This window comes from Acipenser ruthenus, unplaced genomic scaffold (genome assembly GCF_902713425.1).
Source record: "Acipenser ruthenus unplaced genomic scaffold, fAciRut3.2 maternal haplotype, whole genome shotgun sequence".
NCBI classification, from domain to species: Eukaryota; Metazoa; Chordata; class Actinopteri; order Acipenseriformes; family Acipenseridae; genus Acipenser; species Acipenser ruthenus.
This window is the reverse complement of record NW_026707779.1, coordinates 1,477-20,694: the sequence shown is the minus strand read 5'-3', so window position 1 is coordinate 20,694 and position 19,218 is coordinate 1,477. Positions and strand designations below refer to the sequence as shown.

Genomic DNA, 19,218 nt, shown 5'->3' with positions numbered 1-19,218 from the left:
TAACCAGGAGGCTTTTTAGCAAACAAATAAACTTCGAGACAGGGCAGGGAATAATCAGGATGTATTTCACACAGCAGAATCTCCTATCTTTTTCTTCTCTAGCTATCTATAGCGTGGTGCAGTTGTCCATCTAGACTCATACAGTATCTAGTATTTATACAAAGCCTGACCTACCCCTAATGTCAATGATGGACATGACTCCTACCCAATCCTGTCCATCATTTCATTAAATAACCCAAATGCTCAGCCTAAGTGACAGCACAACAACCCATTCAAAGAAATTCCTACACCAACAAAGCCTTAAAAAAACAGTCCCCATTTGAGAACCAGCTACAGTCGCACTTTCCATGTGCCTAACTATAAACACCAACCCCCTAACACACTACAGTATTGAGGAATTTATTTTGTTTCTTTTGATATATATATATATATATATATATATATATATATATATATATATATATATATATATATATATATATTATGGTCACTAACTCTGAGTTGTTTGGTGTGTTCCTTTTTCCTTTCTCACCAAAACAAACTAAAACTGTAATGATGTTATGTGTGGCAATGAGAAAACTTTTCCTAGTGACTAAATAAAATAGAACTCTAGTCTCAGGTAATCAGAATCTACTTCCCAACATTTTTGAGTATACAGAGCAGGATCTTACAGTATGTGGTATTTTTGGTCCACATTTTTGGAGACATGATTTGACCTCGTAACAAGGATACTATTTCATTGAGAGAAACATATTTTTGCTGAAACCCACATTGCTACTAGCTGTGCCAGTTACATCTGTTCATAGTTTCTCTATGTTATACACTATATTATGAACTGCATAAACCACAAGGTAAAGGTACTTAGAACAGGTACTTTTAATGGCAACTAGATGGTGAAGTGTACAAGGAGAAAACTTCAATAGTAAAATGAAGTGCATGACAGCAGGAGGCGACATACTCCATACAGTATATCTACAAATGCCATTTTCATAGTATTCTTAACCCATCTCTTCATTTTATGATGTTTGTGTTTATTCAGAATGGTTTCTCTATGGCAAACTAGCTTGCCAACTTGTGCCTTAAGTTCCTGGTGTTTGAGAGATCATGAGATATTTTTCTTTTTACTGTGAGACCAACCTTATTTCAATTCATTCAAATTCAAATAAAAATAAGCAACTCATTATTAATAATAATAATAATAATAATAATAATAACAATAATACCAGACTAGTCTGTTATATATATATATATATATATATATATATATATATATATATATATATATATATATATATATATATATATATATATATATATATTGTTTTAAAACAATGTTATTTCTTGGGGCAATTGATATTTAACATTTTCAAATAAAAAAAAAATACTAGGATACATATAATTACAAAAGAACAATGAGTATGAAGATTCACTGTGAAGGCAGTTTCATCAGGATAAAAAAAAATATAAACATAAATACATTTTAAGTCTTCAGTTGCATGCACATGTATCTGATAAACTATTAAGCACTGGCAGCAAACTATACAACCTACACAATAATGAAAATAAAACTTTCTTGACACATTTCAAAATGGTATTTTGCTGCCTTTGGCAGTTAAGTCTAGTAATGTATAATAACATGTACTGAAATTATATACAGTATAGTCATTACCTTTAAAACAGGAAGACTTTAAATAGTCTACAAACAACATGTACAGTACACTAATACTACTGTTAGTACTACAACACACTTTAAAAAAAAATAGGCCCCGGAGCAAATTAATAAATACTTATTTTGTGCAGGTTTCTCAATAAATTTACACAATCAGGTACATAATAGGGCCAAACTGAATTTACAAAGTGATATCTTGGAATTCATACCTGTATAAATTATTGTATATCTGTCAATACAACCATTTCTGCATATATACCAGACCAAAAGTGGCATCTATTTTAATGATCTAAACTGCTGTAGACCAAATTACCAGTCATCTTTAACTCTGTATTAATCCTGCTGGGGTATTAGCATCACTGAATACAGTAAAATACTGATACAGAGGAAAGCGACAGCTTTGTTTAGATCGTTAAAGTAGAGGTGTCACCTCAAGCAAATGATTGTCATTGTGTATCTTATAAGTAGAATGGATTATCAGGTTATCCTGCACACATGGACAGTCAGGTTTGAAGCAATTATTAAATACTGTAATACATGTAACTAAAATACAACCACCACTCCTGACTCAACAAGAGGAATCATTCTAGCTAGCTCTTATTTCACTAACAGTTTTTAAATTTGAAATCTATGTGCTGCAGCTTCACTTTTGGCAAAATAAAAAAAAATCTGTTTCTTTTACATAATCTGCCCCCATGTACATGTATTTTTAAAACTAGATTTTGTTGGGGCAGGTAAGGGCCCTGTTCATTCCAGCTGTTCCAGTTGAATTCTAGTATAAAACTATTAACCTAAAAGAAACCCATTCCCTGCCATTCACCAGTTACACTAGACAGATTTCTGTGGTAAACGCATTGGATGCAGTCATGTAAAAAAAAAAAAACACTGCCTCTTTCAATTGCCAATATTGAGTATACGTGTACATTTTTGGGTCTTAATTTACAGTAATCTAGACAATGTATGCCACATAAGACTACTTGAGTTTTAATGCTTACTTCTACATTTTTTCTTTTTCAAAATTGGTCTCCTTATGCCCAGGGCTCACAACTATGACATTTAAAGTTCCCAATGAAAGACCCAGGCTACTGGTTCCTCCTGTTTCTACTTTTCCTGCCATCAATGAGAGGCTTGAGTTTCGTGAGGTCCTCCCCCAGCTTCTGGTTGCTGGGCTGCCCCCGTTGACTGTTCTCCTTGCAGTAGTGGTTGATTGCCTGCATCTCGGTATGGCTGAACATCCCCATAAAGTCCTTGGGGTTGAGCTGCAAGCCACTCACAGAACTGGCCCAGGACCACGGAGACCTTTTGTCAGTCAGGGAGGACACCAGCTCACTGCTTAATACCTTGAGGTTTATTTTGGCTACAGTTTGTTTGAAACTATTCTCAGTAGCCAGGCAATAGTAAAGGCCTTGGTCTGTATCCTGGACTGATCTAAAAAGGAGCCCATGTTCTGTTGATAGGATTCTCTCATTTAACTTCACCTTGGGAGAGAGAAGATATACATAATTTAAAACATGGAAACCACTGTGAAACTGATGAAAAAAAAGACCACAAATGTTATGTGCAAAAACTGCAGGTATGGACAGAAAAATACAACATGTAATTTGCTCCATGTGTTTTATCAGCTATAATAGGGGCATGATGCTATTCTCATTACTCAAATTAAACTTAAACCAGGATTACGTTTTAATAAGGGCACTGTGGCAGGGCAGCAGGAGAAAGCCCTGCACACAATGTATTGTGTTTATTATTATTTAAGAGAAAAGTATTTTGTATGTTTATTAAGAACAGGTGATTTAATGTATTGTTTTGTGTGTGTATTTAAAAGTAATGGTTTATTGTATTAGTATGATTTGAATGTGTTTCGTATTTATTTAAAAACAGGCTGTTCTGTTTGTTTGTTTACTGTTTGACAGCAGGGATGGGGAAGCCCCATCCCACAAAACCCAGTGTAGAAGGTGACCATCTCCCGAGTTAATTAATTGATTCATTTGTTGCTAATCGTGAAATGCGCAATAGGCACAGCTCGATGGCCGATACGGCTGCGGCCATCAGACTCAACAGTTTCTGGAACCGCACCAAGAGGACCTTCAATCCCTTTTGGAGCAGGGAGAGGCAACCCTGAATAGCTGCTACTCTGTTGTTCGACAGGTACGTGCGCATCATACTGGAGTCCAGCCGAAGCCCCAAGTACGATGTGCACTGCACCGGTATAAGCCGACTCTTCGCATCGTTGATGGTGAGGCCCAGCCTCGGCAGATGCTGTGTCACAATCGCCGTATGGGCCACTGCTGCCTCTCGTGACTGAGCACAAATCAGACAGTTGTCAAGATAGTTTAGTACTCTGATCCCCTGCAACCGCAAGGGGGTCAGGATAGCGTCCACCCACTTTGAGAACTTACGAGGAGCTAGGGAGAGGCCGAACAGCAGCAAGGAGAACTCGTAAACACTTCTCTGAAAGGCGAAGTGGAAGTACTTCCTGTGCTCTGGACGAATGGGAACGTGAAAATACGTGTCCCATAAGTCCACGGTGGTAAACCAGTCGCCCGGCTGGACTGACTGGAGAATGTGACGGTGAGTCAGCATTTGGAACCTCCTCTCCTAAAAGAACTCGTTGAGGAATCTCAAGTCTAGGATGGGGCGAAAGCCAGCGTCCCTTTTGTGTACCAAAAAATATCTCGAGTCGAACACCTCTTCGCAGGAGGTGGGGTCTAAGAGACAAATGGCTCTCTTGCACAGCAAGGAGGCCACTTCCTTCTGGAGTACCGAGACCTGAAGAGGGTCCGACACGGATGTGTGCATAAGCGACGGCCCTGGAATTGCCTCCTGGAATGCTGTTGCACGGATGCACCACGCCCTGCGTTCCTTTTGCTCTGCGGAGGGGCTTGGTTGCCTACCGCCACTGTGGCCTGTAGGCAATGCCTTAGGTCACTCAGCGGGACCATGGGCACTGGGACCATCCTTGTGACGGTGCGCGCCTGGTGGGCCTGTCAATGGCTCGACCTCCCCCGCGCCAGAGTACGGGGAAGGAGCAGCACGGCCACCTGCCGAGATGCCTCGCGCTCTTGGAGGGAGTGCTGTAAGATTTCCTCCACAGCCGGCCCAAAGGTATGTCCTGGGGATATCGGCGTGTCCAGCAACGCCACCTTATCCGCGTCGGGCACCCTTGCCTGCGACAGCCACAACTGTCTGCGAGCCACCACCAGGCTTGTCAGGCTGCGGTCCAGGGCTTGCCCTTGAAGACGTAGGCGAAGCTCAGTAGCCATTGACTCTGGGAGCGGGGTCCCTATGAGCACGCCATCCAAATATGCGGTCAAGATGCCCGCCGTGTTAGCCAGGTGGGTCACCTGCACTTTTGCTGCATAGGCCCTCTTTAAATGCGTTTCCGTAACCTTGCACTGAGAGTTAGGGCACATTGGGTCTCTAGGCAATCCACCCACCGGCGGAGCCTTAACCAAGGCCGCGATGGTGGAGTCTACCGAGGGAAACCCTGCCAAGCCCAGCATTTCCACGCACTCCAGTGAAGGGCTTGCTTCAACACACTCAGCGCTGACGCCGGATGAGCCCAAGCTGTGGCAAACTAGTCTCCGAGGCAACCTCTGAGCTAGGTTCCGCCGCGGTTGACATCACCAGTTCCTCTCCCTCCTCCATCTCAGTGGGGAAGGAGCCCTCACCCCATGGATAGCGTGTACGGCTTGACCTTGGTTCCCACGGGAGTTCCGTGCGCACCGAGCACCGTGTGCTCCGTGTGCACTGAGTGCACCAGATGCACCGAGCACTGTACTCACCGGGGCACTATGTGCACCAAGTGCACTAAGCACCGTGCGCACCTAGCGCCATGTGCAACGAGTGCACTGAGTGCACTAAGTGCTGAGTGCACCGAGCACCATGTGTACCGGGGTAACTTATGCACTGAGGCGCTATATGCACCAAGGGCACCGAACACCATGCGCAACGAGTGCATTAAGCACCGTGCGCACCGAGTGCACTGAGTGCACCGAGGCACCAAAGTATGCACCGAGGTAACGTATGCACACCGAGGGCAGCGAGCACTGTCGCAACAAGTAACTAAGCACCTTGCACACCGAGTGCACCGGGGGACCAAAGTACCATGAGAGTACACCGAGGTGCCGAAGCACCGGGAGCCTACCCTAACACCACGTGTAGTCACACACCTGGTCAGCACGTAACGTATACCAGGGGACACAGAGGCCGAAGCCGCGGTGGGCAAATCTGTGGACGGAGTACAAAAACAATGCAGTACAACAATAATAGTGGGTGCACAATGCTGTATTTTTTTTTTTCTTGAAGGCCCAACGCACTGAGGTGTGCGGGCCGAAGCAGCCAGCGCGGTCTACTCTACTGTGGGGCTCGTAAAAATACAGTTCCGTGGAGGACAAGACCTGCTGTTGTTTTTGTTGCTTGAGATTTGTTGTGTTTAAACTTTTATTTTGCTCTGTGAACAGTGTTTTTGTGCAACCTTTTTATTTATTTTTGTGTTGAATAAAAACAGTGCTGCAGTACACTTTGCACCTGAGTTCCTGCTTGTGTGTAGTGTCTGTCTCTGGCCTAACGTCACTGCCCCGGATACCCTGTCATAGGCACTCCTACCCCTCTTTCCGTTTTTAAAAAGTACCAACAACTCACCTCTTTTCTCCTGTCATTTTGCCTCTGTATCAGCCACTTAACCGTTGCTTGTGGAGACTTTGGTGAACACTCCAGAAAAGCAGTATTGTTCCTCACTCCATACTGATCCATCTCTGCTGCATTTCTGTATGCTAAAACACAGGGCAATATGTTAAGGAACTGAATTAACCATTACAGTAATGGTCAGCTTATACAGATTGGTAGTAGACACATACTGTTATCAAATTTTTAGTTCATGTTCCCTCACATGTTCCCTCATTTACTTGACACTCACAGGCAGTCCCATTGGACATTAAAGCAGTGACCTCATGACAGGACTCCATATAGCCTTATCTTCCAATACACACACTAGTGGTGAACTACGAATAACAATAAGCACAAGCATGTAGCTGAAAGACGCCTCCAGGGCAGGCTCTAACCCTACACAGTGAACTTAGAATCAAACAGGAAACTGCTGAAGGTTATTCATCTTTTGAAGTGTTAATCTTAACATTAAATAGTCCATTACCTGTTCATATAGTAATTATTTATGGACCACCTAAGTCAAACTCACTATTTCTGACCAAATCTGGGGATCTCCTATCTATATTGACAGTCAAATATGATCAGATTCTTTTATTGGGTGATTTTAACCTGCATGTTGACACTGATTCTAATTCTAACTCCTTGGATTTTGTGTGGCTACTGGATTCCTTAGATTATATCCTGCATGTCAAAGGTCCTACGCATAATCATGGTCATATTTTAGATCTGGCAATCTCTCACAGTTTAGCTGTTAAGAATGACCCTGGATCTTACTATTTCTGATCATCCTGCCATTCTTTTTGAGGTGAATCTGCCAGTATCTACAAAGACTGTGGACTGTACATTTAAATCCCGGGTAATTAATTCTTCAACTGCTATTAAGCTTTCTGATGTCTTGGACTCATTACCACTCTCTGAGTCCTCATCAGTAGATGAGCTGGTTAATACCTACAACATCACCTTGACTGGTATCTTAGATACTGTAGCACCAATCAAAATTCGGAGTGTCTTTTATAAAAAAAAGCTCACGTGGTTCAATGGTACAACTCATGGTGGGAATCTAAACTGGAAGTTCATTACATCGCATGGAAAGGGCCATCTGGTTAAATATAGGAAGGCTCTGGCATAGGCTAGATTATCATACTATTCTAATTTAATTGAAACTTTTTTTTGCTACCCTAGATAAATTAATTAATCCTTCCCCTAATAGTCCCACCCTTGACATTGGCTCCTCTCACAGCTGCAATGACTTCTTAAATTTCTTTAAAAATAAAATACTAGACATCAGAAATCAGATTCCACAGACACCTTCTATTAAGGAGGACTCCAGCACAATTTTATCAACTAGACCTATTAAGGCTACTATGGGGGCTTTTCTTTGATTACCTTATAGGAACTGACAAAGCTACTACATGCTCTCTTGATTTTATTCCTACAAAACTATTAAAATATGTTGTTGGTGTTATTAATACCCACATTTTAAAAATTAAAAATTATAAATGGTTCACTTTCCTCCGGTATAGTTCCCTCAGCACTTAAGGTAGCTGTGGTAAAGTTCATCAACAATCACACTTATACAAAAAACTACAAATTGAATGTAACATTGATTTGAAAAATGTTTCAGGGTCAAGTGACACAATTAAACCACAACAAAACAGTTTCAAAATAGCTGTTGTAAACTGCAACCATTAAACTTATAAAGAACACACAAAAGATCCAATCAAGTGCATACAAAAACAACAACAAAAAACTAAATACAATCTGGGAATTTCAGACGGAAAGTTTCCAAGAACTATTGTATTCTATATTGTATATTCTATATTCTATATTCTGTTTTGTATACTATTGTATGTTTGCTTGAAACAATTAATTTTATCATTGAGTCATGTAGAAGAGCCATTGGGCAGTTATATAGACAATACAACAACTTATGATGATAAGCACTATCATAGCCATAACACATTCAGGTGATAGAGGAGAGTGATTTAATTATCGATGACGTAAAGAGCCCTGGTCTTTGTACTTGGTTAGGCGTTTTTAAGTAGGTTATGTGTCAATGAATATTGGTGAACCTAAACTTTAAAATAAATTTCAATGATAAAATAAACATAGAAATCAAGATATAATGGAAGCCGATTGACATGTGTGTAAGAGAAACATTTATATAATGAAACCCTAACAATTCTACCTTTAATATATGTAAATCTTCCACCCAGTGCCAATGCAGCACTGATAAAACCATTACATTATGTCATACTGTTACATACAGTAGTAGTGGAGATGACAGTCATAATGTCTGTCCATATTGTGTGTAATACACTTTAGCTCATAAGTTTAACTGAAAGCCAATGACAGTGAATCACCTATTACACAAGTATTCCTCAAAAAATTGTATTTGTTGTTAATAAATTCTGTATCAATATATATATATATATATATATATATATATATATATATATATATATATATATATATATATATATTTTTTTTTTTAAGTCTTAAGTAAATAACATTACAGAATACATGAAGGTTCTTCCAACATAACATACACAATGTTCTTACCTTTCAGATTAAATCCTCTACATTGAGTCAAGGGGTTGCCATGTCTTATATCCTGTCTTCGGCTTCTCCTAAATAAAAAAATATTTTGTATTTAATTCTGTACAAGTTTCTTTAAACTTTTGAACCAACCCTTAACTTTTCTTTCACTGAGTAATGGTAGCAGAAATATAACAGAGAACACAGTAAGAAACCTTAATTCATTTTTTAAATGTATATAACCGTATAATGTTAATGTCAGAACATTTGTAAATATTCAATTACTTACAGTAGTTTAACTTTGTTGATATTTTTCAGAAATGAAAAGCAGACAGTAAATACAGAAATGAAAGAGCACTTTATCTTGGACAACATGCACTACATTTAAAATATTTTTCTGGTATTATTTCCCAGTTAAAAACAAGTTAGTATGCCAAAATGTACAAAAACTACAAAATCCTGAAAGAAAAATGTCTTAATTTTTAATACTGAACTAAAATAAAAGACACAAAAGAAACAGCACATAAAGAAACAAAAGGCTTATCTAGTGGAAATGGTTTTTGTTTTTTTCAACATGTGGCACCCCCACATTCTGATTCAACTTATAAAAGTCCAAAGAAAAACAAAACACATTCCTGTAAATGTGTGCATTTGACACACTTCATTGGAAGAACAAGAAACAGGAAAATGAGCGTACCGTAACTATAAGAGTATTACATGCACCCTTTTACAAAGTTTAGAAGCATTGCGGCATCCTATACACAGGATGCATGTTATATACGAGTGCAGCTCACATGTGTGTGATAAGTCACAGCTTACACGAATACTCACCCGTTTTTGTTGAAGCTGTCAGCAAAAGCTGATGTTACTGTCAAACCATTATTGTAATCTTTATGTGTGGTTCAGCAGGCAGGAGCTAGGGTTCCTCCCCCATTCTGTCCCACCAAAATATCTGTCAATCTCCCTATTTAAACCCCAAATCACAGCCATATCTCTGTTTGTTTGGTTTTGGCTTTTCATTTGGCTTTCATTAGACCAATGTTTTCAACTTTATTGCAACTTCAATCAAACAAAACCATTGGGCTGCAAGTATTTGCTACTTTCAGTTTACAGACTAAAATATCTTGCTATCTAAAATTCTCTCCTACATCTGATGCTGCAGCTGAACCTGCTGCCGTTGAACTGCTGTTGCATCCCTTAATGTCTCAGTCTCTCCGGCCTTCTATAATACTGACCGACTGTCAAAAACTGGCTCACTAAGAATCTTGAGAAAGCATTTCAAATCTTGCATTTAAATCCCAGGGGGATGACAACTCGATCAAAATTCTGTGCTCAAGAAATCTTTTAACAACTATACCTTTTTCCTGTGGGGTAAAATCTGGAGCAAGATCTGCCATCCCATGCACAGTAAGGGTCTCTGGCCAAGCAACAGTCAGCACAAGCTGAACCGTAGATATGACATCGGTGCAAAGATACCTGAGTAATACCTTCTTCTGAGCTTACATAAAGCTGTTGCTGTAAAACATAATCAAATATTGCTGTCACTTGGCATGACACATGTAATTGATGGACTTCAGATGCAAATGTGAATTTGAGTTTACAATGATTTCCAGGACTAAGAAGAATGCTGTTAACAAGATTAAAAGATTAGCAGGAATACACAGGTTTAAAAGTAAACATTTCTATATGTTGGCTGATGCAATGTTTTACTCCTGTTACTGAAATCACCAGGAAATAGACAACAAACAGAAACAGTGATACACAAAGTACATTTAAACAACAAGAAGAAAACATTCCTTCAGGTAACTGTAATATTTATCTTTTGTTTTTTTTAATGTCTTTTAAAACCGTTCTGTTTTTTCTCTAAAAACCTTTTATTTACTTTAGGATGTTCAATCTAATCACTGTTTTGAGATATGAATAAAACAGACATGTTTTGAACTGAGATCAGGGGAATGTTTCCCTTTGTTAACTCGACTAACATTAAAAGCGCAGAAACGCGTTTCTCCAGACATTCTTGGACTACTAGAGTTCAAGAGTGGTCGGAGTTAGTGGTGAGATGTTCATGGAGGTCTACAGCACTCCTAAAACCCAGTTACAATTCTTTTAATTAGAAATAGACAGAAAATCTTAATGTCTTTAAATGTATTACCTTTTTAGAAGAAATCTTCATTGAGGTCACTGGAGCACGATTCTGAAAACAAACAAACAAACAAAAAAAACATCCATCCATAATTTAAAAACAAATAAATAAAAACATGTAAATAATATATCTGTCAGTGTGTACATTTGTTGTGGTCATCTTTGAATTGTGCTCCGTATTCATAAAACAGGCATAATAAAATAATATTAGCCTTCATAAAAAAGGCTAATAAAATGTATAGAGAATTAAATAATGAAAAAGAATATGATGTACAGTACAGGCTTAGGACAGTAAAAAAAAAAAAAAATCCACCATGACTATTCTAATATATATTTTTGTATGTTTTTCATTTTAAAAACCAGTCAGCCCACGTGAAATGATTGCTTTACAATAAAAAATGATTGTAGTCCCTATTAAAGTATATTTCCCAGAAGCCCTGGAAACGTTGCAGCACCGGGACGTGATGAGGTCATCGCCAGAGGCCTCCAGGGGTTAAGGTCATGGGAAAAGGCCTTAACCCCTGGAGACCATACTAAAGAATATCCTAAAAAGGCTATACAGACATAAACCTGTATCTCACTCAATAATTCTTTCCATATGGCGTAACATGATTTTCTTGATTGGGCTCTTCACTTGGCTGGCATTTACATAGCCTGGGCCCAAAGATAGGGCACCTGCATTTATTCCTTGAACCGTTGCCAAATTCTCACCAATAAAAGCTTTGATCAGTATAGTAAGATGGTGAATTCAGATGAACAAGCCAAACCTTAAACACTTCCAGCTCCTCCACGATAAGTGCCTCATTATTTGATCTGTTACTCGGCAGGACAATTACTTTTTGGACAGTTCCTCGATCTGAAATGTAACAGAACTTTGGTTAATAAGCTGTTTGTAAAAAAAAAAAAAATATGTATGGGTCTTATCAAGCAAGTGCAAAGGCAAAGGATTTGTTTCAGAGTAGAATACAATTATTTTGAATGCAAGAAACTACTTAATAATTGAAGTGTTTCATCCTGACAGTACAACTGATTTATTTCCTACAGACAGAAATGCCTACTCATTTCAAAATAGGGTCCTATACAATGAATGGACATATTGAAGGCACTTCAATACAGTGCTACCACTATTACCCAAACGAATAATCGAAATAAATGACCACTATCCTTAAAAAAGAGTGTTCAGCATTTAAAAATGTTGTAGTAATATACCCTGAAATAAAAAGCCAAATAAATCTGTATTTTCAGGAGCAATTGAGATCCATAACACCAACTGTACATTCCCTGAAATGAATAGTTGTTGCAAGTCCTAGCAGCATTCTTATTATCTGGGTTTACCTAAAGAAACCGCTGTACGTTCAGGTACTATCTCCTGTTGACAGAGGTGGGAAGGATAGGGTGCCACCTGTAGAGGAGGTGGAGGAGCACAGCAGCTCAAAATGAGTGAGACACATCCCAGGGTTTTTATCCTATTTATTTTATATACAGGGCAGCCTTCATTTAATCATCCCAAAATGAATACTTTTAAGTGATGTGATTCCTTTCAATCAAAGTGGACCAAATTGAGTTCAATGCTCTGTTACTACTATTCCTCAATTCCTATGGTCTTATATTTAAAAAAAATGATCAATATGTACTACTGGTATATATTACAGGGAAAACAATAATAATGTGAAAAAGGAAAGGATTGGAATATATTAAAATGAACTATTCTAATTATACATCTATTCAAATTTCAGAGATATGTTGGTTAAGAGTACCAAGGAAAGAAAATTCCAGAAATGCACACGGCAGCCCACAGACAGACTGTACTGGCATCAAGTCAACAATGTCGAACACGCAAGAGCAATAATATTCACCAGATGTGAATTACCACCCCATTCTCTTAACTCTTGTCTAGAGTGTTTAATTCACATTTTCACTTTGTAGGGTCTTGAAATAATTGAAGCAGCAGTAACACAAGTTACTAACTGAAATCTAATAACTGAAGTCCATAACTCATCTTGATCCCAATTAATATAGGTGTCGTATTTTTTTTATTTTTTTTGCTATCCACATAACTTTACCAACATATGGAACAATAACAAGACAAGGTTTAGCTTGCTATTGAGCTGTTCTTGGAACACGATGGAGGCAATGGAAAAAGCAAAACATTTTGCACTTTGTAACTGGCAAGCTATAAAAAGGCTCATTCATGATACATATTGCTGTCTTGGGTTGATGTTACTGACATTCATGTTGCATGAACTCAACAGCAAGGTGGCCATATGCATTGTCTGCTATGGTGTTGCTGTGCACTATGAAGAAAATGTGTGTAAAGTCAAGGGTGGCTTGTATTGTATTGTTTTTTTTTCTTCATAATATTTATTTATTGTATGTGATGATTTTTAAAGGACATATGTGTGTGATAACAAAAACACATTAAAATATTTACTGCTCTGTAGTTTGAAAAAACATCTCAGCTCAAAAGCCACCTAAAGCCAAGTTTATGCCAACATGTGCCATTCGTTGAATTTGAAAAAAAGATGGATTTGACATATATTAAACAGGAGAACATATTTCATAAACTTTTTGTAATTATACAACAACACAGTCAGGTTTACCATATTAATCAGAGTTGGGAATCCTTAACAGCGATTGATGGCTTAATCTGTTGTTCAGTGTTGAAATATAGTGATGGTGATTGTAAAGTCTGTATGTGTATCCAAATGGCATAAACAAGGGAACAGCAGACTTTAAATAAAGTGGAAATGAGGCTTCAGCCAGCACATGTTTTGTGTTACTGCACCATGACACTGTCAATGACATCATGTGGAAAAGAACTATAACTAATGTGTTTTATTTGGCTCATTGGATAAACAATATTTGATACCCTTGGCAACCATCATAGACAGTAATTATACAGTAGTTACTATACCTCTTAAACCATACATGAACAAAATACTATACACATTTACTACCTGTCCCAAGAAACAAGATGTGGTATCTTCCATCTGCAGCATTTACTTGGTCCACAGCTATCTTTGTATATTTGTAATCTGCGTAAGTCCTCAAAACAATTGGTCTTTTGTACATGGGATAGATTGGATTGTACATCATGGGGTGATTCCTAATAAAGGTAACTACATCATCTGGGAAGTCCTTGGTCGTCAATATGTTTGGTGTGAAAGCTCCTCCAGGACACTACAGTGTATTAATAACAAATAAAGACATTGATTATGTATGGACTTCATTATAACAGAAATACTCATTTTATATATCTTCATTATTCTACACATTTGGAAGGTTGACAACACTTTAATTTCATGTTACTGTGCTACAAAGAAAGAAATGTGATTAGAGGTAACCACCACACTTATAAACATAAGTCATTGAATCTAAAAAAAAAATCATAATACAATTAATAAACATATTTAATCTGTTTATATGGAATGTTATAAGTAACATTATATATTCTAATAGGGACATCAGCTATGAAACAGCACACAATTACTTACTGTACCAGGTCTTGGGTAAGGGATTCTTCCTTGAAATGGAATCCACTGGTGGTTAGGGCCATCCTTGTGGGCAAACGGTCCATTAAACACAGTCAGAATGTCAGCCATATTGTAAACACACACAGCTGAGCCCTTAAACACTGAACTGGGGATATATAAAGTAAGAAATATATGAGAAACATCACTATTCCTATAGTACAGATCTCCAGAACTCAGATCCTTTTCTCTCCATTTTTGTATGAATATATGGACTTCTATAGAACTGCACACGTGTCTTTTTGTTTTTATTGTTGTACTGTACATGCTATGGTAACTTTAAATGCTGAGCTGGACAGAAGCACAAAGCATTGAGTCAATTTATTTTAAGGTCACAGAGTAAGCCAATGGCCACCAGCAGAAGATTCAAACTAGGCCTTTCTGTTTTACCAAACCTCAGCCATTAGGATGAATATACTGTATATACTATATAATTTGTATTTAATTAAATTCATATCAAAGTAAAATTATGCATTTGGAAACATAATGTCACCCTTGTGTCAGTGACCAATGTGTGTATCATGGCCCAACTACTAAAGACTGTAAGGATTAATTACATTCATGATAAGCCTGCCAACAAATAGTTGAACTCAATAGTTTTACTTTTGGTTGACTCTAGTTACCCATTACTGTTGAGTTTACTATTTTAGTGTTCCACAGGATTTGAATAGAGAAGTATGTGGTTTGGCCACTTGCATATAAAAAAAATACATTTTTTATGTATAAGATTGTGTGGGATTGGGAAGCTCCATGTGTTTAGTTTGGCAAAACCCTGCATATCATATATAACCAAACACTAATTGTATTTCATGGATATTATGAATGGAGAGTATTTGCTGGGTCAAGTTGTGCTAGCTCACATTATAAACTGATAACATCAATTGATTTAGTTCTGCTTTAAGATTGTACTGACATCAATATGAGCAGTATTTTGCTCCAAATTTCCTTACATGGGCCCTCTATATGCACAAGCCCATACACATGCTCTCAATGCAAACTGGTGAGCCTATCTCAAATGATTAACATCACCAAATGACACAATGCTAAATAATAGGGTTGCCAACTTTCAATTTTTCCAAAACCGGACACATGCACAATACATTTCAGTGTAGTTCTCGAACATAATGGACCGATATTACAAAAAATAAACCTTTGCACAGTGCAACATTGAGAGGGCTGGCTCAGCGAGAATGGGCAATGAACAGTAAGTAAGCAAGATTCGTAAGAATCTTACTTTTGCTGCCTGGTCAGTGGTTCTGACAAGACATGGAACAAATTCCGGTCCAAAACCAAACAGTTGGCCACCCTACTAAATAAGCCAAGGCTACAAAAACAAAGCTTTATTGCTGCTCATAATAATACGCATATATGGGTTTCAACAGTAACAGCCAAGTTCCAGTACCAACATTCAACATGTTAGCTGGATAAGCTAAGCAGCTTTATGTCAGCACTATATATAACAACAATAAAATTAAACTAATAAAGTAAAATATTTCTTTGCTATTTTGAAGAGGTGCTATGGTTGGGTAGAGATTGTGCTGTCTTGGTGAATTCTTTCTGTCAAATTAATTCACCAGCTGCTGTTTTCCAACTAAAGCTTACCTCGAGGATGTGAAAATTCCATAAACCAAGAGGTTTTTAGGTTTTTCTGTTTCCATTAAAAATATATCCTCTGGAAGGCAAAAAAATTAATCTGTATTACTAATAAAACAAATCAAAAGCTTTTAATTAAATGCCATTGAGTGAACTTTTACCTTTTATAGGACCAACACAACAAATATACACGTACTGTGTTGTGTTTTCTTACATATCACATGAAATTGGATATCTACTGTATTTACCTTTTTGAAGTATAAAGACATACCATCCAAAATTTGATTTGTAAGTGAGAAAGCAGTACTATAACTTGTAACTGTAAGTTTTTCATTTTGCAGTTTACATACCTAGCTCATCAAAGTATGTCTCTGTGCCATCATCGTCCATGACTGAACACACCAGCCTTGCCTTTAAAAAAGTTGTCCATTTGTTCACTAGGCTACGCTGACCACCAACATCATTCTACAACCAAAAAAATGTGTGATTAGTATAGTGTTGAAGATTAATATATATGTTATTAATATATATTTTATATACATCATCAGTAGGTCTGTTGTTTAAAGCCTTTTTTTGTTTTAAATTAGGTCTACAATAGAACCTCAGAGATATGAACACCAAACTGAAGAACTGACCAGTCTTACAAACACCCCACTTTCAATTGGAAGTATGCAATCACTCAACCATGCGTACAATGTAACAGATAGACACACTTGTATAAACAGTGTGCTGGTCATGAAGAAGGCAAAATTACTGTACCAACAAATATTTCCAGACAAAGGTGAGGCAGATTTCAAAAGTAAGTATGGGCAATTTTACTTGCAACATTTTAGTTTTAAACAAAGCAGGATTTTTTTCCAAGCCAAAGGAGGCTGAATGACTGAGCAACCTGCATGAATGCATTTCATTTCAAATAAAATAAAATCAAGCACTACGTTAACCCAGGTTTTCCTGGAAGTTTACTCTGTGTGTTTGCCACTTAAATTGAATTAAAGACTTCAGAACCATAACAATATGAGCATTGCATTACTGAGCTGTGTCTTTGCATTATCTGTGCAGATAGCAGGTGTACCTATTTATTAAAAACACTGAAAACTGATTTTCACATTTACGGACATTTCAGATGTACGAACAACCTCCATTCCCAAGGGGTTTGTAACTCTGAGGTTCTACTGTACATTCTACATTGGTCATGTCATAAAGATGAAAACGTGAATACTGATCATTTTACAATAAACTTTTGGACATGGCATCATTACATCCTAGCTTCGTGAGCTTTTTTAATATCTTTTTTTACATTTATTTACTTAAAGTGTAGACGACTGAACAGTACATAATCCTTACTGGACATATTCTAGCAACCATGGCATGGATGTGCTTGGTATTTCCATTGTTGTCTGTCAGCCTCTCTCTGAAGAAGAAGTAGAGTTTTGCATCACTGGGGTCTGACCCATCTGGGATAAGCTGTGCATCAATAAAAATGGGTTCTAGAAAACAATAAGATAAAATAGTTGGATTGCGGGAATTCAATTATTCTTTAAACACACTGGGTTATGAACTACAAATGTTCTCAAGTGACTTCTAAAATCCTTCACCAAAAGGTTTACAGTTTAATTGAAAAAGAATAATACAAATATAAAAAGGTAGATGGTATAAAGTAATCTCTTACATCTAAGAACTCCCACTTTCTACATACACAATAGTCCTGCAACGTTACCAGTTTGTTAATTTTATACATGCCTTAATCATGTGATGTAAGCATAGGCTGATTTATGCTATTAGTTGTCAAAAGTTTAACTCGATAAGGAGATTTCATTGAAAGTATATGACTGATTTTATGTGTTAACTCAGATGTCATCTGTAATGGAAAGCAAAACCTAATACATTTTTATAAAGTATTTTACAGTAGTTTTTATAAAATATTTTACATTCATACCGCTTAGCCACTTTGAGTTATGTTGGTCTGTCCTCACTGCATTTCTCTTGGTAAGGCTTCTAAAAATGGCAGCATCAGTACCCATGAAGTCTATGAACATTCCTGAAAACAGTTCTTCATCTAGGCAGAAGCATATTAATACAGTACAATGTATTTAATAACATTATGCTATGTAAGGGCACATTTGATAGATATTACAAAGACATAAACAGAAAAAATAAACTTAAACACGTTCCTGTATCAACACTTTAAAGCTGCCAGTGGTTGATCAACCTTAAAGTTGTGTCAAGGACCCACCTCCCAAAAAAACCCCTCTATGAACAATTATAATTTACCTTGAGCAGAATTGGGTTAAAAGAAGTTCATCTTACACATAAAAAGCAGGCCAGCCAGATGGAAATTTCCTATAATACAGTGCTGCATTATGCTTTGCAGATGAGCCAAATCTTGTTTTATAGCACTGCTGCTTTTGGTTTGTAAAAGCATATTTGGTTTATATTGTTTAAAAAATAATGAAACACTCTATTAATTTATTTTTTGTGACTACTATATCTTTAACAACATGGGACTTGATTCTAGTCAGCCTAGTAGCAGCTGGAGAAATTGATGGAAGTCTTGTGAAATTTGGCTGGGTTACCTGAAACCCTGCGTGTGACACCGAACACTGACTGTGTCAACATGAACCTGATACTGCTGAACCCATAAGACTTCAAAGCCCAGCAGTGACTGACAGGACATGGGGAAAGACAAATGGTGAAAGGAAAGACTCTTTGCAAATAATAATGTGTCTAGTGTCGGTACAGGAATAACTGAAACAAGGAAATCAATGCTTCACTTACTGATCATGACTGAAACTGTATTAACTGTAGGGTTGAAAGAACAGCGTCCCTTTCCGGATTCAGTCTTAGAGTCAATAAAAAAAACGTTTTCCTGCAGAGAAAAAAAATAAGTAAATTGTATCCTACTGTGCGTAAGGTTTTGATATTTTAGGAATTACAGGTCCTCCACCCATATTACAAGCAGGAATTCACATTTTACGATCCCAACATAATCAACGCATGGAAATTTTCCATATACATTTTTTTATCTTTAAAAGTAACAGAACAAAGTTAAATGATTCAGTTTTTATTGCTCTTTAATGG

General features: G+C 37.4%; 1 protein-coding gene across 1 annotated transcript; it reads right to left on the bottom strand.

The window, feature by feature from the left end:
- Positions 1-1,321: 1,321 nt before the first annotated feature.
- LOC131728298 (semaphorin-3C-like) lies at positions 1,322-19,006 on the bottom strand (the record flags this gene model as incomplete). Its single annotated transcript, XM_059019357.1, has 13 exons — positions 1,322-3,147; positions 6,314-6,444; positions 8,900-8,967; positions 10,233-10,390; positions 11,028-11,069; positions 11,785-11,873; positions 13,975-14,197; positions 14,512-14,656; positions 16,150-16,219; positions 16,491-16,605; positions 17,485-17,627; positions 18,077-18,196; positions 18,916-19,006. Coding segments are annotated over 13 exons (1,791 nt in total), but the record flags the coding sequence as incomplete, so codon positions are not given.
- Positions 19,007-19,218: the final 212 nt, after the last annotated feature.